Source organism: Delphinapterus leucas, chromosome 12 (assembly GCF_059928025.1).
Source record: "Delphinapterus leucas isolate spDelLeu-1000000601 "Yukka" chromosome 12, BTC_Dleu_Yukka2, whole genome shotgun sequence".
Classification (NCBI taxonomy): Eukaryota; Metazoa; Chordata; class Mammalia; order Artiodactyla; family Monodontidae; genus Delphinapterus; species Delphinapterus leucas.
Window position 1 is genome coordinate 44,568,658 of NC_143140.1, and position 25,308 is coordinate 44,593,965.

General features: G+C 41.8%; 2 protein-coding genes across 6 annotated transcripts in view; one reads left to right on the top strand and one right to left on the bottom strand.

Moving 5' to 3' along the window:
* CRYBG1 (crystallin beta-gamma domain containing 1) overlaps window positions 1–22,448 on the top strand; it is a 205,168-nt gene extending 182,720 nt beyond the window's left edge. For 3 of the 4 annotated variants that reach the window (XM_089921609.1, XM_089921610.1, XM_089921611.1), the window contains 9 exons: window positions 6,149–6,275; window positions 6,475–6,507; window positions 7,442–7,554; window positions 9,104–9,233; window positions 12,488–12,627; window positions 14,296–14,419; window positions 15,084–15,242; window positions 16,891–17,053; window positions 20,695–22,448. In XM_089921609.1, the coding sequence (XP_089777735.1) occupies window positions 6,149–6,275; window positions 6,475–6,507; window positions 7,442–7,554; window positions 9,104–9,233; window positions 12,488–12,627; window positions 14,296–14,419; window positions 15,084–15,242; window positions 16,891–17,053; window positions 20,695–20,789 (1,084 nt within the window). In that variant the 3' untranslated portion in view covers window positions 20,790–22,448. Of the gene's footprint in view, window positions 1–6,148; window positions 6,276–6,474; window positions 6,508–7,441; window positions 7,555–9,103; window positions 9,234–12,487; window positions 12,628–14,295; window positions 14,420–15,083; window positions 15,243–16,890; window positions 17,054–20,694 lie in introns of those variants that run through there. The other variant, XR_016395103.1, reaches the window with a different exon arrangement.
* RTN4IP1 (reticulon 4 interacting protein 1) overlaps window positions 631–25,308 on the bottom strand; it is a 69,457-nt gene continuing 44,779 nt past the window's right edge. For both annotated transcript variants that reach the window (XM_089921618.1, XM_022553532.3), the window contains one exon: window positions 631–23,995. In XM_089921618.1, the coding sequence (XP_089777744.1) occupies window positions 23,888–23,995 (108 nt within the window). In that variant the 3' untranslated portion in view covers window positions 631–23,887. The remainder of the gene's footprint in view (window positions 23,996–25,308) is intronic.

The following is a 25,308-nucleotide window of genomic DNA, read 5'->3' on the forward strand; positions in this document are numbered from 1 at the left end:
TGTGAGAAAGTAGTCCAATTTGATTCTTTTGCATGTAGCTGTTGAGTTTTCCCAAAATGATTTATTGAAGAATTTGTCTTCCCCTTTGTATATTCTTGCCTCCTCTGTGGTAGCTTAATTGACCATGTAGGTGGATTCATTTCTGGGCTCTATGTTATTTTAATATAAAAATAATTGTTTCAGTGTACCTGGAATCAGCAGTTGAATGTTTTACTAATGCTAAAGTAAGTTTTTATTGAAAGATGGTTAGTCAAGACTCTTTGGGACGCAAGTGACTGCAGGTCAGTCTAAACTGGCATAAATGATAAAAATGCAATATATTGATGTGCATAACTGAAAAGTCCTGGGAGAGATTTTGTTTGCGTCATGGCAAACGCAGCGATTCAGACACTGTCGTTAGGACTTGGTCTCTCTCTGTCTCTTGACCGCGCTTTTGCTATGCTGGCTGCACTTTAGGCGGGTACTTTTGTTGCCGAGGTGAAGCTCCTACTGCTCGCCACACAACAGGCCAATAAATCGAGAGATGAGGTTTTGAGACAAGGAATAGCAACTTTATTTGAAAAGCCAGGAGACTGAGAAGGTGGCAGACTAGTGTCCAAAAGAGCCATCTTGCTGGGGTTTGGATGCTAGTTTCTTTTTTTTTTTTTGCAGTATGTGGGCCTCTCACTGTTGTGGCTTCTCCCGCTGCGGAGCACAGGCTCCGGACGCGCAGGCTCAGCGGCCATGGCTCACAGGCCCAGCCGCTCCACGTCATGTGGGATCTTCCCAGGCCGGGGGCACAAACCCGGGTCCCCCGTCTCAACCACTGTGCCACCAGGGAAGCCCTGGATGCTAGTTTCTTTTATAGAACAAATGGGGAGGTGAGGAGGTAAAGTTAAAAAGGTGATACATTGTTGCAAATACTTCTTGGTTCTGACCAGCCTCCCCAGAGGATGTGCTAATTTCTTCTTTCCTGCAGCCAGGTTTGTGGAGATGTTTCCTGTGAACTCAAACAAAAGTATTTTAGCTTAACACTTGGGCATGGGAGGCAGGGTTCCCAGAGGTGGGCTATTTTGTTGACTTTAAGCTATGGCAACATCCCTTTAGGGATTAACTTGTAGCAAAAGCAATAAGGTTAAAGTAAAGAAAAGGATCCAGTATGGAGTCAGATTTGTTCTTCCCTCTTCCGCTTTCTATCTGGGACCTGTGGCAGGAACATCTTGCTTTTGTTCTCAAATCTCACTGCTTCTAGGGGAAAGCTTCTCTTTCCCACAGAAGTTCCAGGTTTGACTTTGATTCTGTATGCTTAAGTCATGCGCACCTGTCTGAACCAATTACTGTAGCCAGGGAGATGGCTGTGCCTGTGTTACATGCCCAGCCCTGCAGCTGAGATATAGGGTCAGTCCCATGGGGAGTTCTAGTGTATATAGGGCTGAGGAGTTCCCCAGGCACATCAGAAAGAGTGGGTACAGATACTGGATTGGCAAAAGCAGATGTCTGTTAAAGTGAGTTATACAATTATTTTGATGGTCCAGGCTGATGTCAGTTATAATTTGTTATAAGTGAGAGTATTCTTAAATGGTCATATGAAATCATTTGACACTGATTCTGTTAAAAATGTCTGGTGTTAGGCTCTTATGTTATGAGTAACATAGACTATGCGTCATTCTAACCTCAACTCTACTGTATTTCAAGGGGCGTCCCACAATAGCCCTGGATATTTGAGATGTGTCTACAATGTAATATGCTTTTAGTGTTAGTCACGTTCACTAAATTCTTGTGTTGGTTTAGAGGGAAAATACAATGACCAACTCAATGTGGGGAAACAGTTGCACATTTTCATACTCACCAGGTGTGTTGGTTTCATGAGTCAGAGCCCAGTCATGTACCCTAGCAGAGGAAGCAAAAGGATGCTGGGTGGAATTCCCTTAGGGCATTTATGTAGATTATGCTGTTAGCACCTGTAGAATTAATTGTGCCTGGAGCCAGTCTCTCTTTTTAATACAACCCTTATTTACTTAAAATCCCTTTCCTTTATAAAATGTTGCTTTTATATGTTTCTATTTTTAGTTATTTCTAGTTACATTTCCTGGCTTAGGCTTTTTTTGGGGGGGGGGGTTGTAGCAGTTGAGTTCTGTTGTTGGGAGGAAGTTGAAAGGAGGCATGCATGTGTGCGCGCACACACACACACAACTTCCTTTTAAATTCTGTGGTTGTAGAAGCGCTTCTGTACTTACCAGGGCCAGCTGCTTCCTCATATTTCATTCAGTCCATCGTTTGCTAAATATTTATTGAGGTCTGTTATGTGCAAAGCATTGTATTACAGCCTCAAAGAAGTTACAGTATTTATATGAAACCTAATTATTGCTACAAAATACGCAAAGATTAAGTGCTTTGGGGATCCACGGCAGGGAGAGATTAATTTCCAGTTTGGACACAGGGAAGACTTTGAAGGAGGCAGCATTGGAGTTCAGCCCTGCAGGATAGGAAGGTTGAGATGTACCACTATCACATGCGTAATAAATTCCCTGGGTGGTAAACTCATTATTAGCTCTGAAACTGAGAACAGCCTTCAGGAAGCATCCTTACAAATCTAGCAAATGAGGTTTTAGGAACCGCATTTTGTTTCTTGTTGAAACATCAAAAGAGATGCCTTTAGACATCCCTCCTAATCATTTTCTAGTTCTGTGCTGTCCTCTTGTTCAAATAGTGGAAACTGGGCTAATTTTTTTAAAACTCAGAGCAAAATGAAATATTTCTAGAGTCCAGATTTTTTTAAAAAGTGTTGGTTTTGAGTTTTTTCCTTTTCCCTCCACAGAAGGGCAGGTTTGCCCTGCTGCCCTTAAATTCTGAGCAGTGACCCCAGGAGGCTAAGACCTGTTTGTACTTATACTTGGCAATCTTATAGACAGAGAAGTGTTGATTCACATGTACGGAATATGCTTAAACAAGGACAGGAAGGAGTTTTTTTCTTAAGAGTTTCAGGTATAAGTTATAAGTAGACTCTAGATCATAGATATACCAGAGAATCTCAGAAATGAATTTTGGATTGGGGGCTGCATCTTGGAAGGAAAACAACACTATTGTCAATTCAAGTGACATTTTAATAAATGGTTTTCCTTTTTCAACTTCAATGGGTTAGATAGGCATACTTGGGTGTTGGGTATTTTCTTACAGGTAATTTATTTTAGTTTTATAGGGAAATAGAGTACTCACAGTTGTTTGTTTTTTTCTTTTTAAAAAGCACTGGCTAAAGTGTCATCCAAGGTTTGCTCAGTTGTCACCTTCTCTCCTGCATATTCAGTCTTTCCCTCCTCACTGGCTGTTTTCTCTCCAAACCTTAAAATCAAACAATCAAGCAAAAAGGACTTTACCCCCTCTGTTTCCCTCTAACTTGCTATAGACCCAGAGCCTTGCCAGGAATACTTTTTTGTGACATGTCTTATCCTCTTTAATTTTTTTTTTTTAGGTCTTGGCTTTTGCAAAGTAGATTTACTTGCTCTGCAGAAATTCCTCCCCACATAGCAGTGTTCTGGGCTCCCGCCTTGTTTTCTCTTCATGACTCGTGATAAGCCAAAGGCTGTGTGAACAGAGGCCACACACAGAGGCACCTGTGAGCTGTACAGCCCCCCACCCTGTCAACACTGGGATCTTGGTCAATGCCCTTACTTAAAAATGAAAATGCGGACTTTGACAGAGGTTAAATGACCTCGTTAAAGTTATCTGAAAGTTAATGTCATGACCACACCTAGAACCAGGCCTCCTAATTCCTCACTTCACAATGTTGAAGAATAGGATTTTAAAGTTGCTAATGAGGTTCTGAAGTGGGAAAGCGGCATTTTCTGAAATAGACTGTGATTGGTGCTTATAGCAGTTTCTCCATTCAGCTGGCCAGGAATGAGTCCACAGATATTAGCTGTCCTAGCTAATTATCACTTGAGATTTTTACAGTGTTCTTGATGGCTGCTCATTTCCAAGTAATAACTGCACTTGAGTTTTTAAGTCAAACCCTTTAGATAGTAAAATTGTAATCTGTTTTAATTGTGAAGCATGTGGGCTGTTTTAGGTATGGCTTAATGGAATGGTAAATGAAAAAACTACAAGGGTAGGTAGCAGTTCGGGTCACGAGCTGAAGAGACCTGGTGAGCCTCAGGAGACTTGGTCAAGGGTTCATTCATCCCTGGCCACTAACTGACAGGTCACTTCCCATTCAGAACAAACACCAACAAATAATACCATGTGATGCTTCGTACCCATCTCTGAACTTTCGAGGGCAAGGATTTTGTCTGTTTTTTCATCTTGCATTCCTAGTGCCAGTCTAGTTCCCAGCACATGGTAAATGGCCAATCAGTTTGTTGAATGAATAAATGAATTACTTTTTCTGTCTTCAGGTTTTCTTTTCAGTAAAATGTGAAAACCAGTACCTCCCTGTTACCGAGTCCAAGCGCGTACTGCTTGCTGCACAACAGGCTAGTAAATCGAGAGACAAGGTGTTAGGGCAAGGAATAGTGACTTTATTTAGAAAGCCAGCAGACGGAGAAGATAGTGGGCTAGTGGCCCAAAGAACCATCCTCCCGGGCTTAGAATTCAGGCTTCGTTTATACTAAAAGGCGAGGGGCTGTGGTAGGTTGTTGCCAACTTCTTGGTGCTGGAATCCTTTGCTCTTGCAGCTGTCCACGTAGGTTTGGTCACAGTGTTCCTAGAAACCTCCACAAGACAGTTGTTATTTTCTGTTCTGCAACCTGATTTATCTCTATGTGAATGGAAAAGTTTTACACTAAAGCTTTCAAGGTCAGAGCCTTGAGAATAGACCATCATGTATATTTCAGGCAATTGGCAGCATTCCTTTACAAAGGTGCAGAGCCAGCATGACTAAGCACAGGCAACAGAGCACAAAGGTTAGAGCTAAAGCACTAGATCTGATACGAAATCAGGTTTGTTATTCTGTGTTACATCCCTAAAAGATTAAATGTGATAATAGATGTGAATGCATTTTGGAAAGTTCTGAGCATATATATGGGCATAAAGGTATTATTCCTTTAAGCTGTGAGAGGATCAATATAGGGCTATGAATTAACTGAGGAGAAAACAGTATCTCCTGAATATAACAGAATTGAAAAACTCTTTTCCCTTCAAAGACTTTATCTTTGTATAAGAAATAGCATCAGTAATTTGTTGATTTTCCTCTCTGAGTGTGGATCATTTAAAAGATAAATATGAAAACATTCCAAAAGAGATTCATTCTTAGTATTCTCAAGAGTTTGTTCAATTTTGCTTATTACATAGTTGTGTCATGTTGGAAATCCTGATTGAAACAAAATTTTCATTATTTAGCTCTTTTATTATCTTTTTTTTAAAGCATTTTTTTATGTCAGCTTTTTTTTTTTCCAGTGTGGTTTGTTGTGTAATAGAGACATAGCTTCCTGTAGTATCTTTCTGGAAAAATACTTTAATATTGATAAAAAAAAGAATTCTTACTTGTTGATTAAAAGAACTTTTACAGCTACTTCTTTAAAGTCCAAATTGTTTCCTTAGAATAGAATTAGAAAGAAATATAGAGAAATGGGCTTATTGGAGTTTTCTCAGGGAATAAGATTTGATAAGCGAGAACACCAAAAGGTTCACATAAAGATACTCTTTCACTTGCAACTTTGATTTGACCTACAGACAAATCTATCTGCTCCTAAAAGATTAATGGAGAACCAGAAAAATTATTCAGATTACTTATTAGTAAAACAAATGAAAGTTGCTATACAATGTATATTTATCCAAATGGGTGTGATAGTTTTTCTTTTTTTTCTTTTTAATTTTTTTAAATTAATTAATTAATTTATGGCTGTGTTGGGTCTTCATTTCTGTGCAAGGGCTTTCTCTAGTTGTGGCAGGCGGGGGCCACTCTTCATCGCCATGCGTGGGCCTCTCACTATCGCTGCCTCTCTTGTTCTTTGTGGGGCACAGGCTCCAGAGGCGCAGGCTCAGTAATTGTGGCTCACGGGCCCAGTTGCTCCACGGCATGTGGGATCTTCCCAGACCAGGGCTCGAACCCGTGTCCCCTGCATTGGCAGGCAGATTCTCAACCACTGCGCCACCAGGGAAGCCCTGGGTGTGATAGTTTTATTGTGAATGTAAACTATGAACTATAACAAGTCAGCGTTTTTTGTTTCTTTAGATGGGTAGCCTATGAAAATCCTGACTTCACGGGAGAACAGTATATACTGGATAAAGGCTTTTATACCAGCTTTGAGGACTGGGGAGGCAAAAATTGTAAGATCTCTTCTGTTCAACCCATATGTTTGGTAAGGAGTTGCATTTTTCTCTGAGAATATTTAACTGAATTTTGGATTCCCTTAATGTGTGCTTCTGGTTCATGTAATACTTAACTATAGAAACTATCCTGAGATTATTTTTAATGGTAATTGTTAATGATCCACAGAAAAAATTTTCAAGATGTCTGCTCTACTCATTTCCTTTTCTCTTCTCTCTAAAAATTCTTAGGATTCTTTCACCAGACCAGGGAGACAAAATCAGGTAACTTAACAAACATTCTATCATTCATAATTAGAAACCTTCTGTTAAAAAGCTGAATTTATGTGTAAAACATCATACATTTGGGAACATATTGTTAGTTTTACGCATTTTTGTGCCTGAAAGCATAACTATATTTTAAAATTAATTTAAGTTTACAGTAAGGCTTAATTGATAGCACTGACCCATATCTAAATATTTCTTATAAAATGTTCTTATGTAAAGTTAAATTTTTATATCATTACAGTGGATCAGAGTTTTACATTAATACACGAGGATTAGTATTTCAAATAGCGTATAGTTATTGTGGAAAACAGTAAAATGAATTTTCGTGTTTGCTGTGTCTGCATTAGGCTTTTTATATAGTGTCTTTTATATGGTGTGTCACTTAAGCCTTTTGAATGCTGACTCTCTGTATCAACTGAAGTGTTAAAATTTGTTAAAGACTTTTTAATGGAAGTGTTCAGAGAGCCATAATTACAGAGGCACAAACACCACTGTAGCCTCCTTTATTGGCATACAAAAGAGTCTAATAAGTCAGCAGGTAGCTTCCATTGAGAGGGAGGAAAACTGCACTACATGTTTCCAAAATATAGTTTCTTGTAAATGTTAGAACTGTGAAAAATTACTTTTGGCCACAGTAAAGCTTTAAAATGCCTGGCAGCTTGTTACAAGAGGGTGTTCTGTAGAAAGCTGCCTCTATTGTTGGACTATCCTTTGATGTCTCTGAATGAAATTAAACAATCATGAATGGTGCAGCCAAAGTATTTCTAATTGATCATTAATGTAGAAGTAAAAAATTAAAGGTTTTATAAAATTCATACCAGTTTACGGTAACAAAAGTTAGCAGGTCATGTTTGGTTATCATTTCAGAGGCTGAATGAGTTAATGTGTGCAGGAAAAGAATTTGATGTTATTTCCATTTACTTTTTCAAAGATTCACTTCTTTTCGGAACCACAGTTTCAAGGTCGCAGTCAGTGTTTTGAAGAAACAACAAGTCAAATTGATGAGTCATTTTCTGCCAAGTCTTGCAGAGTTTTAGGAGGCAGGTAAGCAAAACAGTGGACTGGCAGAGCCCAACCCGTGAGGGAAAACAGGATTCACATATCAGCAAGTAAATACACTTGTAGGAGCTTGGTACCTTGTGAGACCACCACATAGTACAAGACCATGTGAGTACTGAAGTGGACTTTAGAGCACTGAGTGCTGGGCGTCAGAGGACATGGACATCAGTGTGGGTGGGAGAAGTTGAAGATCACCACCTCGCTGTGCAATGGGACTCAGACCAGGTTCTCTGCTCTCTAGGCCTCTCCCGTCATCTGTAAAGGGACTTTAGATCATCTCTAAGGACCTCCCAAGATAGATTTTTTTTTTTACAGGTGGGTAGGAGTAGGGCAGGCATTCTGCATGATAGGCAAGTGCATGGTGGGGGTGGAGATGCTGATGAGGGGCACACCACCCTCTCCAGCTGGGAGGGCTTGGTACAGGGGGGAGGGGAAGTGAGTTTGGACAGGGAGGCTGGGCTCAGGTGATGGCTCTTGGATGGATGCCAAAGGAAAACACAAGATGGGCAAAGCAAGGAGCTCCAAGTCAGGGAAACGGATCAGGAAACCCTTGGAGCAATCTGTGCAAAAGGTGATGAATTAAGTTGAATAATAGTAAGTAGTAGTAGTAGCAGTAGTAGTAGTAGTAATGCCTTTAATCATATAGTTCTTCATGGTCTAAACAGCACCATCATGTCATTTGGCAATGCAGAGTGGAAAGAGCACCGGCTTTGCATTCAAATGCATAGATTTATATAAAGCTTCACTGTTCATTAGCACATACCTGCACCTCTGTCGTAGTTTCTCTTTGTCCCATATGCTGCTTCATTTATTACTACCAGGCATGGACTTTTTTGTTATTCATTTATTGTCCGTCTCAGCTCACTAGGGTATAAACTTCAAGATACCAGGGACTTTGTCTTGTTATATCCCCAGCAATGGAAAAATACCTGACACACAGTTATTCCTCAATAAGTATGTGTTGGGTTAAACAAAAACAAAACAAAAAGACCCCCAACTCCTCTAGGGAAGCATGATAAATCACCATTTTGTCAATAATGCTGAATGCTAGAGAAACTAAGTGACTTGTCTAAGTCACTGTGGTATCTTGACTCCTGGCCCAGTGCAGAGGTGTTGGAAATGAGGATAAAGGGGTGAGGGGGAAATCTGGGGAGGAAACAGTAGACCCAGGTGACTGACTAGCTATGAGTTGAAGGAGTATTCAGAAAAGACTCGAAGACTCAAGGGCTTGACAGAACCACCTTGGCTGGGAGAATGGTGGCACCATGAGAGGTGCAAGGAATGCTGGTAGGTGGAGAGGTGAAAGCATTAATCATTTCATGGAGAAAAAAGTTGTATTTCCCAAATGACTTATGAATATTAACTTGCCACAAGATGAAATGCAGTCAATATATCCAGACATTTTTGCAGAGAGAACACTGTTAGCCATAGGCATTGTGTTTATTGTATGGCAGCTACCTCTAAAAATCAGACTCCTTGACTAGGAAGACTCAAATTACATTTTATACATGTGTGTGTGGTTTTTCCTCTATAGCTGGGTTGCATATGACGGAGAAAATTTCTCGGGTAATCAGTACGTGTTGGAGGAAGGCCACTATCCTTCGCTGTCTGCAATGGGATGCCTGCCTGAAGCAACTTTCAAGTCTGTTCGTTTTATAGATGTCGTAAGTATATCAGGGTGAATATAGCATTACAGAGATGTATGGTCACACAGCTGACAGACAGAGCAAGGGAACCAGTAGGCAGGCTTACTCGGGACAAAGTTGGAGGCAGAAAAAATAGTTTCGTGGACAACTTTCTACCCTGGTCTCTTTCCAGATCTTTAAAATGTAAACTGTTTGCTGTTTTCTCAGACTTCAGGGGCATTGTTGGGTCAGTCATGGTGCACAGTGCACAATCATGGGCTAGTTCAAGGCCCTTCCGTCTTGTTTTTTTCCGTTTCACACCTGAGCCCTATTTCTTTTTTTTAAGATTTATTATTTATTTATTTATTATTTATTTATTTATTTATTTATGGCTGCACCGGGTCTTAGTTGCAGGATCTTTGTTGAGGCATGCGGGATCTTTTGTTGTGGCGTGCAGGCTCCAGGGCGCATGGGCTCTGTAGTTTGCGGCACTCGGGCTCTCTCATCGAGGCGCCCGAGCTCAGTAGTTGCAGGGCGCTGGCTCAGCTGCCCCGTGCCATGTGGGATCTTAGTTCCCCGACCAGGGATTGAACCCGTGTCCCCTGCATTGTAAGGCAGATTCTTTACCACTGGACCACCAGGGAAGTCCCCCTGAGCCCTATTTCTATACCTCTACCTTTAGAGGTACCCATTCTAATGTGTTTGGAGTACAGCTTGGATATTCCTATAAAATATGTTTTTAAAAATATGTATACAGCCTTTTAATTTATATACAGTATTATGCTATAGTTCTCATCATGTTATAAAAACTCTCCTTACATTACATTTTTTGGGAGCCATCCATTATGCTGTATGTACATCTAGTTATTGATTCTAATGGGTGCACATGATGTAATATGTATATACAATATGGAATCATTAACTAGATGTACATACAGCATAATGGATTACCCTGGGATCTTTTGGGGATACGTATTAAAAAGTGGATTGGGACTTCCCTGGTGGCACAGTGGTTAAGAATCTGCCTGCCAGTGCAGGGGACACGGGTTCGAGCCCTGGTCCGGGAAGATCCCACATGCCGCAGAGCAACTAAGCCCGTGCGCCACAACTACTAAGCCTGCGCTCTAGAGCCTGCGCGCCTAGAGCCTGTGCTCTGCAACAAGAGAAGACACCGCGATGAGAAACCCGCCCACCACAATGAAGAGTGGCCCCCGCTTGCCGCAACTAGAGAAAGCCTGTGGGCAGCAACAAAGACCCAGTGCAGCCAAAAACAAAGAGCGGATTTACCGGATCTCACATGCATGAATATGCAACCTTCAGTAAGTACTGCCGAATTCCACCACTTTACACTGTTGCTGGCAGTGCATGTGGATTCCAGTTTTCAGCATCATGGCCATTATTGAGTATTCTCTGACATTCTAACTTTTGTCAGTTTGAAAGAATGGGGTAGTCTCTGACATTCTAACTTTTGTCAGTTTGAAAGAATGGGGTAGAAGTTGTGTTAGTTTGCATTTCACTGTTGGTGAGATCTCATATACGTACTAGTCATTTAGGTTTTCTGTTCAGTGAGTTGCCTATTTATATCCTTTGCCCAGCTCTTTAGTTTCCCGTCATTGTTGTTACTGATTTGCAGAAATTCCTTATAGTTTTTAAATCTATTCCTCTGTTGTTTTAGAGATTTGCAATGAAATGACTTTTCTCAGTTTCTCATGTATGTGCCAATCCAGATTATAGTGCTCCTTTTTGACCAGAAATCTTAAGTTTTAATGCAGACAAAGCAATATTCGATAGAACAATACTGCAAGATAATGTTCAGATGTTAAAGTCTGGGTGTATCTGACAGTTTGGGAAGTATTTGTTAGTTTTTGGTAGCTGATATCTCATAAAAAGCTTTAAACATATGTAGTTGGTGATTTTAGCTTTGAAGGTAGAAGGAACATATGTGAGTTGGCTTTTTCTCATCCCCTCCTGCCTGTTCAAATAACGAAAATGTTGACCTTCCTTGAGATGTGAAAATAGTAGCAGTGAAACATAAAATGATGTGGTAAGATTCATTAGCTTACAAATAATAAAATATCTAAAAATTTGATATTTAACCTGCTTAGAATTCTAAAAGCAACCTACAAGTATTTAAAAAAAAACAAGCCCACTTTAGATTTAAAGCTTTCCAATGCCTTCCTTCAAGCAGAACTTAGCATATATGCTCACATCACTTTTGACATTTACAGATGAGGTTCTTTTAAGTTTTGATTATGATGAAATGAATATTTTACCCATATTAAGAATGTATATTTTAATTGTGACTTAGTACTTCAAAATCGGTTGGTTGTTGTCGCTAGATTAGAGTGCTTGGAACGTTTTAGCATGCCATCTCAGAAAAGTGCAGTGAACGTGCAAGGTAGTGATACTACTACAGTTTCTGTCTTTCCTTCTTGTATGGTTTATATAACCTAATTTCTAGACCATATAGAACACGTCTCCACACTGATCTGCTCTGTTTATTGGTCAAGATCTTTCTACACATCAGAGCACATCCACATAAATGAAGCAGTAAGGTGTCACACCGTTGCCACAAAACTTTAAGCAAGTTAGGGAATTTTTCATGTATCATTTATGATTTTAGGATTATTATCATCAGAGCTCAGTCTAGGGTCATAAGGGTCTGTAATCTGAAAAACGAGCATAAGCTGCCAACTTTTCATTTTTCTGAAAATCAGTGGACTTGAACTTGGGGCTTCCATGCTATTTTTTCTCTCCTAACAATTATTCCTACAGGAAAGTTTGGGAATACACAGAATCATTGTCTTATTGACAGTTAAAAACAACAACAAAAAGACATCTGAAAATGCATACAAGGGGAAGCTTCCTTTATTAGGCAGATTACCACTAGACCCCCCAAAGATCACCACAGCCCCCGACCCTCGCCATTTATGTCTTTGACTTTCCAGCCCCTTCTTATCTCAAGAGAAAACAGAAAAGTTGAAAATAAATTCCATTAGAATTGATATTCCAGGCATATATACCTGTTCCTTTATGCCTGGGATATTTTCCCCGTTTTATAATACTTTACATTTACCTGCCTTTCTACGTAAGGGAAAAACTTTCTGCCCTCCATCCTTCCTTGCTTTAGCTTTGGAGTATATAACCACCCAGACGTTCTGGAAAAGGGAGTTTATGAGCAGGCCAAGTCCGGCCAGATCTTCTGCTTTGTCCTTGTAACAAGATGATTTTCACGTTAAGTTTGAATTACTATCAAGGATGAGTAACAGAACATTATTTTTGTTCCTAAACAGGAATTGTCTGAACCAACAATTATTCTTTTTGAAAGAGAAGACTTCAAAGGAAAAAAGATTGAATTTAGTACAGAAATCGTTAATCTCCAATCCCTAGGATTCAACACGCACATACGCTCTGTTCAGGTGACTGGTGGCATGTAAGTGAGTTACCTACTTGTTTATTCAATAAAATAGATTTTAAAATTTGTTTGATCATATTTCTCTTCTCTGTTACCTTAACCAAATTGACGTATAACCCCTTTTCTTCTGTAAGGGTTAATATTTATGTTCCCTCACAGTATACTTTTCCTATTGGGAAAAGCCATGTGTGGGACATCATCTCTTCATCCAGAATTTTAGTTTACTTAAGATAAGGACTCTCAAAGTTCCTAGGCGAACGCTTTGCAATAAATTGAGCACTTCCTTAGCAAGTAGGAAAGAGAACTGATTTTGCTTATCCTTTTGAAAGACCAAGTCCTTTGATTTTGGAGTAAGGGTTGGGATTTTCCTTCAGCTAGGAGTGACTAGCAGATGTTATAGGCAAAATGACTTAATGTCAACATGGGAAGATTTTTCTCAACTTCGAATAATTTTGAAATTAAGATGTAAAAATGAATAAGGACTATCAATGTAATGTGTTTTTACAAAAGTATTTTTCTTTCACTCACCAAAACAACAGGTATAGTTTGAAGGCATCAAATGGTGGAGAGGACTATAGCTATTTAAAAAACAAATTCGGATTATTAGGGTGATAGAATTTTATGCATGACCTTTTTTTTTCCAACAGGTTTAAACTAATATTTTGTTTTTATGATAAAATGACTATGATGATAACATTTTAGAGTTCCAGGGTTAAAAACAGAGAACCTTCTTCCTTGATCTAATACATCAACCAGAGAGAAAGATTGTTGTGTTGGTTGCATGCTGGTCTGCACTGGAACCCAGACTTCAGGTGTGGGTACCAGCATCTCTGTGTGGAAGAGACCTGAGTATCTTTAGTAGTTTTCTGGATTGAGGAAGATTACTCTCATTTTAAATAAAACTTTATTATTTATTTTTATCTAACCCTTATATAGCACTTACCCTGTGTAAGAACTTTACAAGTATTAACCATTTAAATAAAGGTCCATTATTACAACTGAAGATGTTTTATGTAAAGTTCACAGGAAGTACTGGGCTGTCCTGCTAAAAGACTATCTCTAGTTCATTTGCCTTATTGAAGAAAAAAACTTACCTATTTCTCTTCAAGAGTGGAACTTTTGGGCATAAATACTCATGTACCATGAATTTGCTACTTGTCAAGACATGGGTGCTGTAGCTGTTTTTAATAATAAGGTAGTTTCCTTTTTTTAATCCTCCAACATATATTTAAAGTATAAAAAGCTCAGTCTAGGTACTTCCCTGGTGGTGCAGTGGTTAAGAATCTGCCTGCCAATGCAGGGGATATGGGTTCGATCCCTGGTCCAGGAAGATCCCACGTGCCATGGAGCAACTAAGCCCGTGTGCCACAACTACTGAGCCTGCGCTCTAGAGCCCATGAGCCACAACTGCTGAAGCCCATGTGCCACAACTACCGAGCCCGCATGCTGCAACAAGAGAAGCCACCACAATGAGAAGCCCGTACACCACAATGAAGAGTAGCCCCCGCTCACCGCAACTAGAGAAAGCCCAAGTACAGCAGTGAAGACCCAACGCAGCCAAAAATAAATTAAAAATAAATAAATAAAAAGCTCAGTCTAAAAATCAAAGTGTTCTGAAAATATAATTGGTGCCCACTGTGAAATGGATATTGCTACTTACTGTGGTTATCTCCTTTTGTTTTCCAGATGGGTTACTTATGAATATGGCAATTACAGGGGTCAACAGTTCCTATTGTCACCAGCAGAAGTATCTAATTGGTATGAATTCAGTGGCTGTCGCCAAATAGGTTCTCTACGACCTTTTGTTCAGGTACTTTCTTTTTCTACATGCTTTGAATAGACTCTTCTCTGAAATCTTTTTTGTAAATGTAATTAACTTTTTAGTTTCAATTTTAAGTGTGAAATTGGCCTCTCCCCCACCCCACCCCCGAGAATTTCTGAATTTTGGCTGTGTTTCTGGTGCCAGAAGGTTGTGACTGCTTTCAGAAATGTTATTACACCTGACATCAAAACCTGGTATGGGGCTTCCCTGGTGGCGCAGTGGTTGAGAGTCCGCCTGCCGATGCAGGGGACAAGGGTTTGTGCCCCGGTCCGGGAAGATCCCACATGCCGCGGAGCGGCTGGGCCCGTGAGCCATGGCCGCTGAGCCTGCGCGTCCGGAGCCTGTGCTCCACAATGGGAGAGGCCACAACAGTGAGAGGCCCGCGTACTGTAAAAAAAAAAAAAACAAAACAAACAAAAAACCTGGTATGTCCCAAGCCCTGGGTTGTCCATAGGCAGGCTCCCAGCCCCAGGCACTTTGAAATTCTGTCAACCTCTCCTCATTGAGAAAATCCTAAAGCCTCTGAAACTCTCAGATATAGCAGTTTTCCCTTATCCAGCCTCATTTGGGATTCTGCCCCTGCTACTGATGCTTGTTCAGTGCTTCTAAAGTACAGCTTGTATATGACTATTGCTGGGGTTTTGTCTTCTAGAAACGAATTTGTTTCAGACTTCGAAACAAAGCAACAGGGTTATTCATGTCAACCAATGGAAACTTAGAGGATCTGAAGCTTCTCAGAATACAGGTCATGGAGGATGTCGGTGCTGATGATCAGATTTGGATTTATCAAGAAGGATGCTTCAAATGCAGGGTGAGCTTTTTGGATTAGACAAGGGTTTATAATAGCATCTCTCTTCAAGTAGATGCTACTTCATGATTCCTGGAGCATTTTCAGAAATAAGTTAGAAGGTTTTTCATGAAACTATTTCTTAGTTCTGATAGAACCTGTCTAGGAACCAAATGGGAGGTAAATCTAGCACTGATCCAAGATAGAATCTTTATATCTATACTTGATTTTTATACAGTAATAGAAAAAGCAAGTGTCTGTGTTACCCTCCCCTTTTTCCTTAACCTACTTGTTATAGAAATAAACTTATAAGCCCCATCATTATCAACACAGATCACTTGGTTTGTTTCCATTTTGGAGGACCCCACAGACTAGGTTGAAGCGTGAAGAGATAACTACCCTGTGTACAACACAGTCCCTTTCCTAATTGTCACACGTTGTAAAATGGAAAATTGCCCATCTCTCTCCTATCACTCCCGCCACAATGCACATTTAAAAGCTGAGTGCTGTAAGATTTTATGAGAGATGCTCACACTTCTATTGTACATACTCATTTTAACTCCTTGATTTTATGGTCTTGACTGTTTGCTCCTGATTTTTTTAATCCTGGTGCCCTATGAGTCAGCAGAAGGCATTACGGCCTGCTGAAAGGAAGTACAACTTGTTAATTGGGTCTGTTGTGCTTGAGGGAGAATCATCCTTTCAGTAAACAGAAGTACTATTTAGACATGCATAGAAAAAATAGCATGAGAAACAGAAGTAACTAATATAGAGGCATAGAAAAAGCAAACTTCTGCCTTTGAATTATCTTAATTCAAGAAAATGGCATCTTTCAACAATTAGTTCTAATGAACATTACAGTGATATTATTTTAACAGCTTTGAATTTGGTAGGTCAGTGAGAAAAAGGAAAGTGTCCTGGATTATCACAATCCTTTTATCTCAATATATTGTAGAACAGCACACTTTTCATAAGCATTTTCTATAGCAATATGTGTGAATGCCATGTGAACATGACTACCATACCTTATTTATATTAAGGGTAGATTCCCTTCATAGAAGGACCCATAAGATCTTTGCATTAGAACACACTCTACTGCATTTATGTTTTCTCTTTTTATACTTGGATAGCATGCCTTTTTAGAAATTTTTAGACATTTCTCATGAAGGAAGACAAATCAGTAAATGGAATTCCAAGTTTTAAAATGATAAAATGCCCTTTTAGCAACTTCAGTGCTACAGCAGGCTTCAAAATTAGAGATGCAGTCATATTCCGGAAGGGTCAGGCTGAGTGGAGTGGATACATCGGGGAGATTAGCTACAGACCCAGCCTCAGATCATGATTTCTGGGGGGAAATATCATGATGGGCATTTTTAGTGTTCTAAGGAGGCTTCCCTTACTTATAAGACAGAGGGCCTCACAAAGGGCATAAATCTCTTAACAATGGACAAGAATTGAGAACTTTCTATCACATGTTATCTGAAATGAAGGGCATAAATATTTGTTTGATCCCAGTTACCATGGCTAAAAGCTGAAATTCCTCATGTGGGGTATAAATGAAGCTAGGAACTAAGATAACTTTAAAAATCAGCTCACACAGGAAATTGCTTACAATGGTAGCTGAATGTATATCCACCCATGTCTACGATACCTTGTCTTTTCCACTGAGCAGATAGCAGAAGACTGCTGCCTGACCATCGTGGGGAACCTAGTAACCTCTGGCTCTAAACTGGGCCTGGCACTCGAACAGAACATCGACAGTCAGTTCTGGAGCATGAAGTCTGACGGCAGGATCTATAGCAAGCTGAAGCCAAATTTAGTTTTAGATATCAAAGGTAAGGATCGTTTCCTTTATTTTCTTTGTTGTGTCTTTAGTTAACTAAAAAGCTCTTCTTTACTTTTGAAAATGATGCATGTACTATTATTAATAGTAAGTGATCCCTTACTACATGCCAGCCTCAATGCTATACACTGTACATACGTTATCTCACGTGATCTTCACAGCAGCCCCAAGAGGCCTGTGTTATCCCTCCTCCCCCCACTTTACAGCCTCCAAACTGAAGCTCAGAGGAGTTAGTCAGTTTGGCCACAATCTCACACCCATTAAGTGCTGAGGTGGAATCCGGACATGGGCCGACTTTAAACCATTTATTATAACAATGTTAGACTAAAATTCACAAGTTAAAAAGGCCATGACCTCAGTCTGTAGAGTTGATGATTCTCATGTACACGCATGTAAACTTTCATCGTAAAGATCTAAGACTGAAAAGGAATTAAAACAAACAACATAGCCAGAAAGATTTCAACTGAACATTTGTTCAGTGAAGTGAATCCAGAGCAAACCGATTGATGGTGCTTGGGGAAGAACAAATACATTTAGGCCAGGGGTTTCCAAACTTTATCTGCAGGAGAATCCCCTGGAGGGCTTGTTAAAAACCACAGATTGCTGGGTTCCACCCTCAGAGGTTCTGATTCAGGAGGTCTGGGGTAGGGCCCAAGAATCTGCATGTCTAACAAGTTCCCAGGTGATGCCCATGCTGCCTGTCTACGAGAACTACTGATGATAATTTTACAACAACATAAAGCAAAAAAAAACTGACCTCAAGTAGACATGGGAATTCAGCGAAGCCTCGTTGCTGCAGACAAGCAAATGATGATGGTGTGTTTTATTCATGTCATAGGGGGTAACTTTGCTTCAAATTATTAATGGAGACTTTCTGTCCCCTATCGGGAAACCAGTGTGGTTATGTTCGTCAATTTTGTGGAACCATACTATACCACACACCACTTTGAATCATGGCTAGAAAGTTGGCTCAATTTTACCCGAGTCAGGGTTCTAGGCCAAAGCTGTCATTAAAAATTAAGATAGAGTGGTAAAGAAACAGCTGCAACCTGGTTTTAAAATAAATTTTGTGGAAGATGGAGAATAAGCCTGAACATTTCCATCAGGGGCTTTGGGGACTGCCCCTGGAGAAAAGTGGCTGTCACTTCTGATCTGCAGGTGGGGAGAGTGGCCAAGCCACCTAACAATGGGATTCGAATTTACAAAGAATCTGAGGAACAGAAAGGTGCTCAGAGGCAAACTAAGTTTAATGAGGCAAAGGCAGGGCACTACATTTAGGGAGCACCACTAAGCAATATCTAACTCCAGGCTGGATGGGGCCCAAAGTCGTACAGTGTATAAAGTACAAGCAGGAGACAAATGCATTGTAGGCTGGCACGACAGATCTGTCAATATGTACACAAGTAAGATACCCATTTTATAGATGATCAACCGGAGGTTCAAACTGTTAAGAGTCACTATCATTTTATTCTTATTTTGAACAACTTGTTAAACTGGAGCTCCTCAGTCTATACAAGATAGAGTTTCAGAACCTCCAGAGAAGCCAAAGGAATGTGACTAGACTGAATTGGAAACATGGATTTTGGGGAAAATACGGACTCATGTTTCTTACAGATGTGATCAGCTTCCTATGTCCAGGGTTAAGGTCACTGTAATCTTTACGAGCTAGTCTCTTAGAGCATTCCTTTTATTCTTTCAACATGTATTTATTGGGTACCCAATACGTGACAGGCTCTGTGCCACACACCGGGGGTATCAAAGTGAAAGGAAAAAAAAAAAGGACAGTACCTTGGCTTCAGAGCGCTTACATTCTGGAAGCGCCAAGGATATGGGATTTTCCCCCACTTGCTACCCTGGCAGTTGACCAGGAGTAAGGATTAGTCTTCGACTCTGAAAAGGACTGTGGGACTTCAGGAGCCTCCTCCTTAGGGCTTCGCTTGAAAGCTCCAAGATCACTTCCTAAAATGCAATATAAATTAGTCCAGTGCCTTTGGAATAAGGCTACTGTTCTGTATGTTTGTGAACTCTCAGTATATCGAGTATGGTAGCTACAGTAATCGATTGTTAAACTAGTTTAAATGTCTCAGAATGTGGGAGAATGGTGCCATCTTGTGGACAAGAGGGAGTAGGGCCACACATCCCACATACTGTGCAAGGGGGATAGAAATACATCTCTCAATAGGAGACTGTGACTTTCACTGGCTACAACTGTTGACCATTTGTTACCTACTACTATTACCGTAAGATTTATTTCTTTTAACCTATCTCCTGGTGTTTTGGTAGACATCCGTGTATTATTCCAGACCAAAGACATTATAACAACAGTGTAAGCTGATTCACACTCACTTTAAAAAAGTCTGTGAGAATTTTAATCCTCCCCAAAGGCAAAGAATGAATCAGATTATTTCTCAGGAACTTTCTAGTCGTCATGACTCTAATTAGAATTATAATGTAATATACACAGAAAGTATGTTTAAGATACTATAATCTTGAAGAATGAAAAAAGACATTGTGACCTTAAGATAATATTTGCTGAAATCTCAGTGGAGTGGAGTGTGTTGTGTCTCAGTGGAGATGGTGGGGTTTGTGGTGGTGGTGACTTTTTTTTCCAAACTTAAGCATAAAATGCCCAGGGCACCTTGCCTTTGTATTCTATACCTAGCTGTGCAGAGGCTCTCAGTTATCATGATGATTAACCAATTTCTTAGAAGAGGGGCATGCATAAGAGATGATTTCATCCCTATCAAAATCTACTGTGTAAGTTTTCAGACCTTTTGGATGTTTTGTAAATGGTTTCAAAGAGAATAAGAACGTTTAATTCCTCTTGGCCTGAGGCTGCAGTATGATTTCAATACCAGTCGCACTTACCCTGCAGCGAGATGAACAGATTTTAATTTTGATGGAGTCCTTGGTGCTATGACGTTGGTACAGAGGCTTATGCTGAAAAGGATAAGGTACCTGTTTACTCCACACTGGAAAAAAATATCACATGACCCTTTCTTTTGTTAATGATACTTCTCCATTGAAAGAAGAGGCCATGAGGCTAAAGAATCTGAAATATCTAGTAGGCACCCTTGGAAAAAAATATTCTGGTGAAAGGCAAACCATACTAGTTTTTACAGTCTGATGGAACTCAGCATGTTAAATGCTATGAATTTTTATACACCACAGCCTGTGGGTTCCCAGAAGTGGGAGTGCTGCCCTGCCTATACTTCTGGGTGTCACTCAGACCTCCCCTTTGACCTAATACAACTATTCTTCATTGTTCATGCAAGATTTGTTCCGATGACTATTCTACTCAGGCCTGCCTGCTTATTTTGCTGGTATCTCAAATCCACAATCCCACCACTGAATATTTGTCACAATCTCTTTACTCCTTTTCCCATTTCTAGATTCTGCCCCCGACCCCCGCCGGTGCCATATGATGGGGCTTTAACACATCACCCCCCCCCCCCCCACCAGAGGCTGGAACCTCTCAGCCCTCAATGCGTTTCTGGGCTTTCCTCCCTGCTTTGTCTCCTCGAGGCACACTTTGCTTACTCTTGTTACATTGGTGTTGTGATAAACTGTGTCTGCTACAGCCTCTTCATGTGGGCATATTTCCTTCTATCATTTTCCTCTTCTGTCTTTCAGGGGGTACACAGTATGATCAAAATCACCTTATCCTCAACAGTGTCAGCAAAGAGAAGTTAACACAAGTGTGGGAAGCCATGGTCCTATATATCTGAATTTAAGAATGCAGGAGGAATATTTCTGGAGGTCTTTCAGCTACCTTATTTAAACAAACAAAAAAAAGAAAAAACAAGGGCTGCAGACAGAAGCGCCAAGAAGAAAGTGGACCTGCTCCTTCAACAGCTCTAAATTCTCTCTTGAATCACACCACCGTGACCAGGACAACCACTCATCTTCTCAAAAGACTGTAATCGTTTTAAACCAGTCATTTATCCTCCTCTTGTTTTATCCCTTTCATTTCTTTTCAGTAGCTGCTTAAACAGGTTGCCTCATTAGCTGCAAGACTATGTACATTTTAAATTATAGCCAAAGATAGAGAACAAGAACAAACTTACCGACCTTGCAGACCTACAAGTCCTGTACACTTTAAAGGGAAGGACAGAAGCTCAAGTTTGTAAGGTAGGAGACTGTTCAGCATCTGAGAAGAAATAATTTATTAGGCCTATAATTTTGGTCCTTGATCTTCTGATTTCTGGACTTACGAATTATGCCGTATAGCAAAGTGGGGAAAGCCTTATCTAGTCAGACCTACCTTAAGCAACTAAGTATAAACAAAATGTTTCTGTTAATATTAAAAATTAGGGGACTTCCCTGGGGGCACAGTGGTTAAGAGCCTGCCTGCCAATGCAGGGGACACGGGTTCGAGCCCTGGTCCAGGAAGATCCCACGTGATACAGACTGGCTGGGCCCATGAGCCACAACTACTGAGCCCGCGTGACACAACTCCTGAAGCCCGTGTGCCTAGAGCCCGTGCTCCGCAACTAGAGAAGCCACTGCAATGAGAAGCCCACGCACCGCAACGAAGAGTAACCCCTGCTCGCCGCAGCTAGAGAAAGCCTATGCACAGCAGCAAAGACCCAATGCAGCCTAAAATATATTTTTTTTTAAAAATTAGTAAATTTACAAAGATAGCATGTCCATGTCTGCTAACATTTATTAGCAGGATCTGGATTATTTTAACCCACTCTAGAATGTCACATGTGAGTGTTGTTTAGTGCTTTTCTTGCAGATGCTACTGAAACAGTATTACCATGACCTAATTTATGAGCCCATCCTCATCTACAGGTAGTTCTGAAGCAGCGTTACGCAGGCCTTTGCTAAACTCAGGTCTTTTAGCCCAATTTCCTGCCCTCCTGTCCAGCTGCACTGGCACGAGGGCTGCATGGGGCTGCCTTCCCTGTGAGGCTCCATGGCCCCGCACCTGCTATGACTGCTGGGGGACAGCCTCAGGTCATGTACTTCTGGGAGCAGAAACGAGAGGTGTGGAAGGCTCAAGAGGATGACCAGCAATTCTCTCCAGAAAGCGAAAGGAGACTAAAGCAATCCGAGTTGGCCAGATCTCAGATCTGAGAACCCTAAGACACAGCAAGTATTTCAGTGGAAACTGAAAATATTTAGCTGCTGATTGTACACTCCCTGGCCTCAGTGCTGTTCACAGTTTGAACAAAACTGCAAAACATTCCTTGAATACACGCTTCCTCTTTTTGTCCTCATGCCGTTGTCCTCGTCAAACAGCAGCTGCCATGCGTCTTGTTCTTAGGTGCACAGCTCTGGCCTTAGGCCTTTGTGTGTCTCACTACACAGTAAGGTGGGGTAAGACTGTCGAGTCTGTGTTGAATTTATCTCTTGAATAAACTTGTTTCTGGTTAACCGTATTGATGCAATCTGAGAGAGTCCATTCTAGCCCTCGTAACACTTCAAAGAGGGTCAGCAGGCAGATTAGAAACAAATGTCTGATCTGGACAAGGTGGGTTTCAGAGCTGCTAGAATAACAGCAGGGGGAGATTTTTGACTACCCTCTTTCCAGACTCAGTGGTGAAGGGGCACACTCCACTTTTCTGAGTGGACATGAGGGTAAGTGAGGTCGTCCCTCGAGAGATGCCCCTCACTACCACTGGGAGGCCTCAAAGAGAAAGAGCTGAGGTTGAATTCAGAGAAGTCAAAAGTGGCTTATTCACACCTGGAAAAACATCTTGCTTTTGAGGTAAATTTGTACTGGTGAGAACAGCAATTCTAGAGAAAAACCCTCATGCAACACTACAAATGAGTGTCTATCAGGAAGAAACCAAGTAGAAGGCTACTCAGACAGGTCTACGTCAGAAGCCAAATGATAGCAGCTGAGCTGCAGTAATGAGGGGATCGTGGCAGGAACTGGACACTTACCGTCAATGATCAGAGGGCACAGACTAGAGACTCAAAAGCCGCAACGGGTTTATTGGCGAGATACCTAAATGCAAGCATTTCAGGTCAAACTGGAGAACTCTGGCCCCCAATGGAACGGTGGTAATTTCCACGGAAAAGTCCCCAGAGAAGCACATTTCAGTTGCCGAAAGAGGACTAGCCTTATGCAAAAAAGTAAGTGTTTTAAAAAGTTACAAACGTTACATCACATTTCATTTTCTAAAAGCGTAAACAACCAAATCGCTCGCGAGATTTTTACATATGACCCTAAGAGATTCAGAACTCTGAGGGCTGTTATGACCGCACACTGGAGCAGATGGAATAAAAATCAAAGGAAACTTTGGCCAGTGGGAAAAGTGCTCACTATGACCCTAAGAAGGAATTAGCTTTAAGGAAGCTCTTCATGCTGCCATCCCTCCACACGCTGAAAGTTCTAATCTCTCACAATTATTAAGATGATAAAACAAACAGAGTTTGAGCTACTAGAACAGAAGATGCCGCCACAATTTGCAAATCTGCTGTGAAAGAACAGCTTGAAAAAAACAAAAGGCAATTTTCAGCAACTTTATAGACAAGTCCAAGTGCAGAAATGTTCATATCTTGTCCCTGCTTACGTGTGTATCCCCTGCGCTTGGCATGGAGGAGCTCGGCAGACAGGAGTGCGCGGCCGCGTCGGGGCAGGTGACACGAGAACGCTCTGGGCAGAGCAAGGTGATGACAGAGGGTGGGGCTGTGGCTGTAAAATCAGTCTCTGCTCAGCTCAGCAGACAGGAAATGACTGGCAGAAACGTGTGTGTGCTAAATTTATTTCATGGAACTTCTAGTCTAAGCTGGAAAGGGACGGCTGGAAAAGAGTCGGGGCCTACAGGCACTCACCAAATAAGAGCCCACAGGCACCGAACTGAGTGTTTATTTAAACGACACTGACGACGGTCTTTCCTCGTGCGTGTCCTCTTTCTACCTTCAGGAAGGCTTCTGGAACTTTAGAAAACGGAAAGGTTTTCTCAATAACTGGCTGAATCTGTAAAACAAGAAAGGTTGACGAGCAGGTGAGAAGAGCCACGTGGGTCAAGTCGGGTGATGTCGGTAGTTGGTTGTGTTGCGTGCCCAGCCCGGGCGGGCCTCTCTCCGGTCTGCGTGGTGCCCCCGGGTCAGGAACTCAAGGCGGGTCGGCAAGACGGCTGCCCCCCAGCTTCTCCTGCCTCTTCGCGTCTCCGGTGTAAGGGAGCCCAGCCGGACCAGTAACCCTCCTCCGGCTCCATGCCAGGCGCCTCGCTCCCCTGCTCAGGGCCCTTCCATGGCGCCCGAGGCCAGCATCCCAAGGCCACTACCGTTCCAACCTCCACCCTCCGTGGACCCCGCGTTACCAAAATGGGCTAGCTGCCATTGTCTGAGCGTGGGGTGTGTGCCCCTCTGCGACGTCTGCTGGGCGCCCGGCCCCAACCCGAGCCTGCGGCACGTCCTCTCCTTGAACCACCGCAGAGCCCGTGTGGCCCTCCTCACAGACGGCCTGCTACAGCCCAGTGCCCGTCTCAGGCACGCTGTCCTGCGTGGTAAACGCCAAAGAAGGCGTCCCAGGGTTCTCGCTGCGTGTGTCCCCGTGGCCCCTCACAGGCAGTGCACAGAAGAGGGACAGATTGTTTCCATTTGTTGAATGTCTGGCCCGTCTACTCAAAGCTTAGCGCACCTGTGGGCTAGTCACCTCTTGTATCCGCCCCCCAACACCCAGCACAATGCTAGGCACACAGCAGGAGCTTAATAAGTGTCACTTAGGTGAAAACCAGTAAGATAACTGGGAAGCGAGAGTCTTGCGTGGGCTCTGTGGCCCTTCCCTGGCTGCAGCTGCCCTAGGGGCTTTGCTAAGCCACGCAGCAGCTGGGTGGAACTTACAGGAACGCCAGCTCAGCCAGCGCATAAAGGCTTGAGTGCTGCCGGTTCTTTTTACTGTAGCGTTAGTACTGCCAGCAACCTCCTTTGAAACTAGGACCAGTTAGCGCCCTCTCCCTATGCACGAATCCAACTGAACTCATCCTTTTCAAAACTTCAAGCAAAAATCAATAACTATCCACTGGCTCTTTCAGTGAACTACCTGCCGCTGCCCCACAGGCAGGTGTAAGTTGTCAGAAGGCATAAGCCTACGTCTCGCAACCCTTTCCCTTTTACAAGAGGAAGAAGTACGTGCTTTTGTGTTCGCATGCACCCGACAGACCTTGCTCTTGTGTGAATTTCACAGCCCTGCCACCAGAGAGCATCTCGGACTCCAAAAGTTCCCTTCTCCAGAGCTGAAAATTCTTTTGTGCCCACAAACCACGAAAAGCTCATAAAGTCACAGCA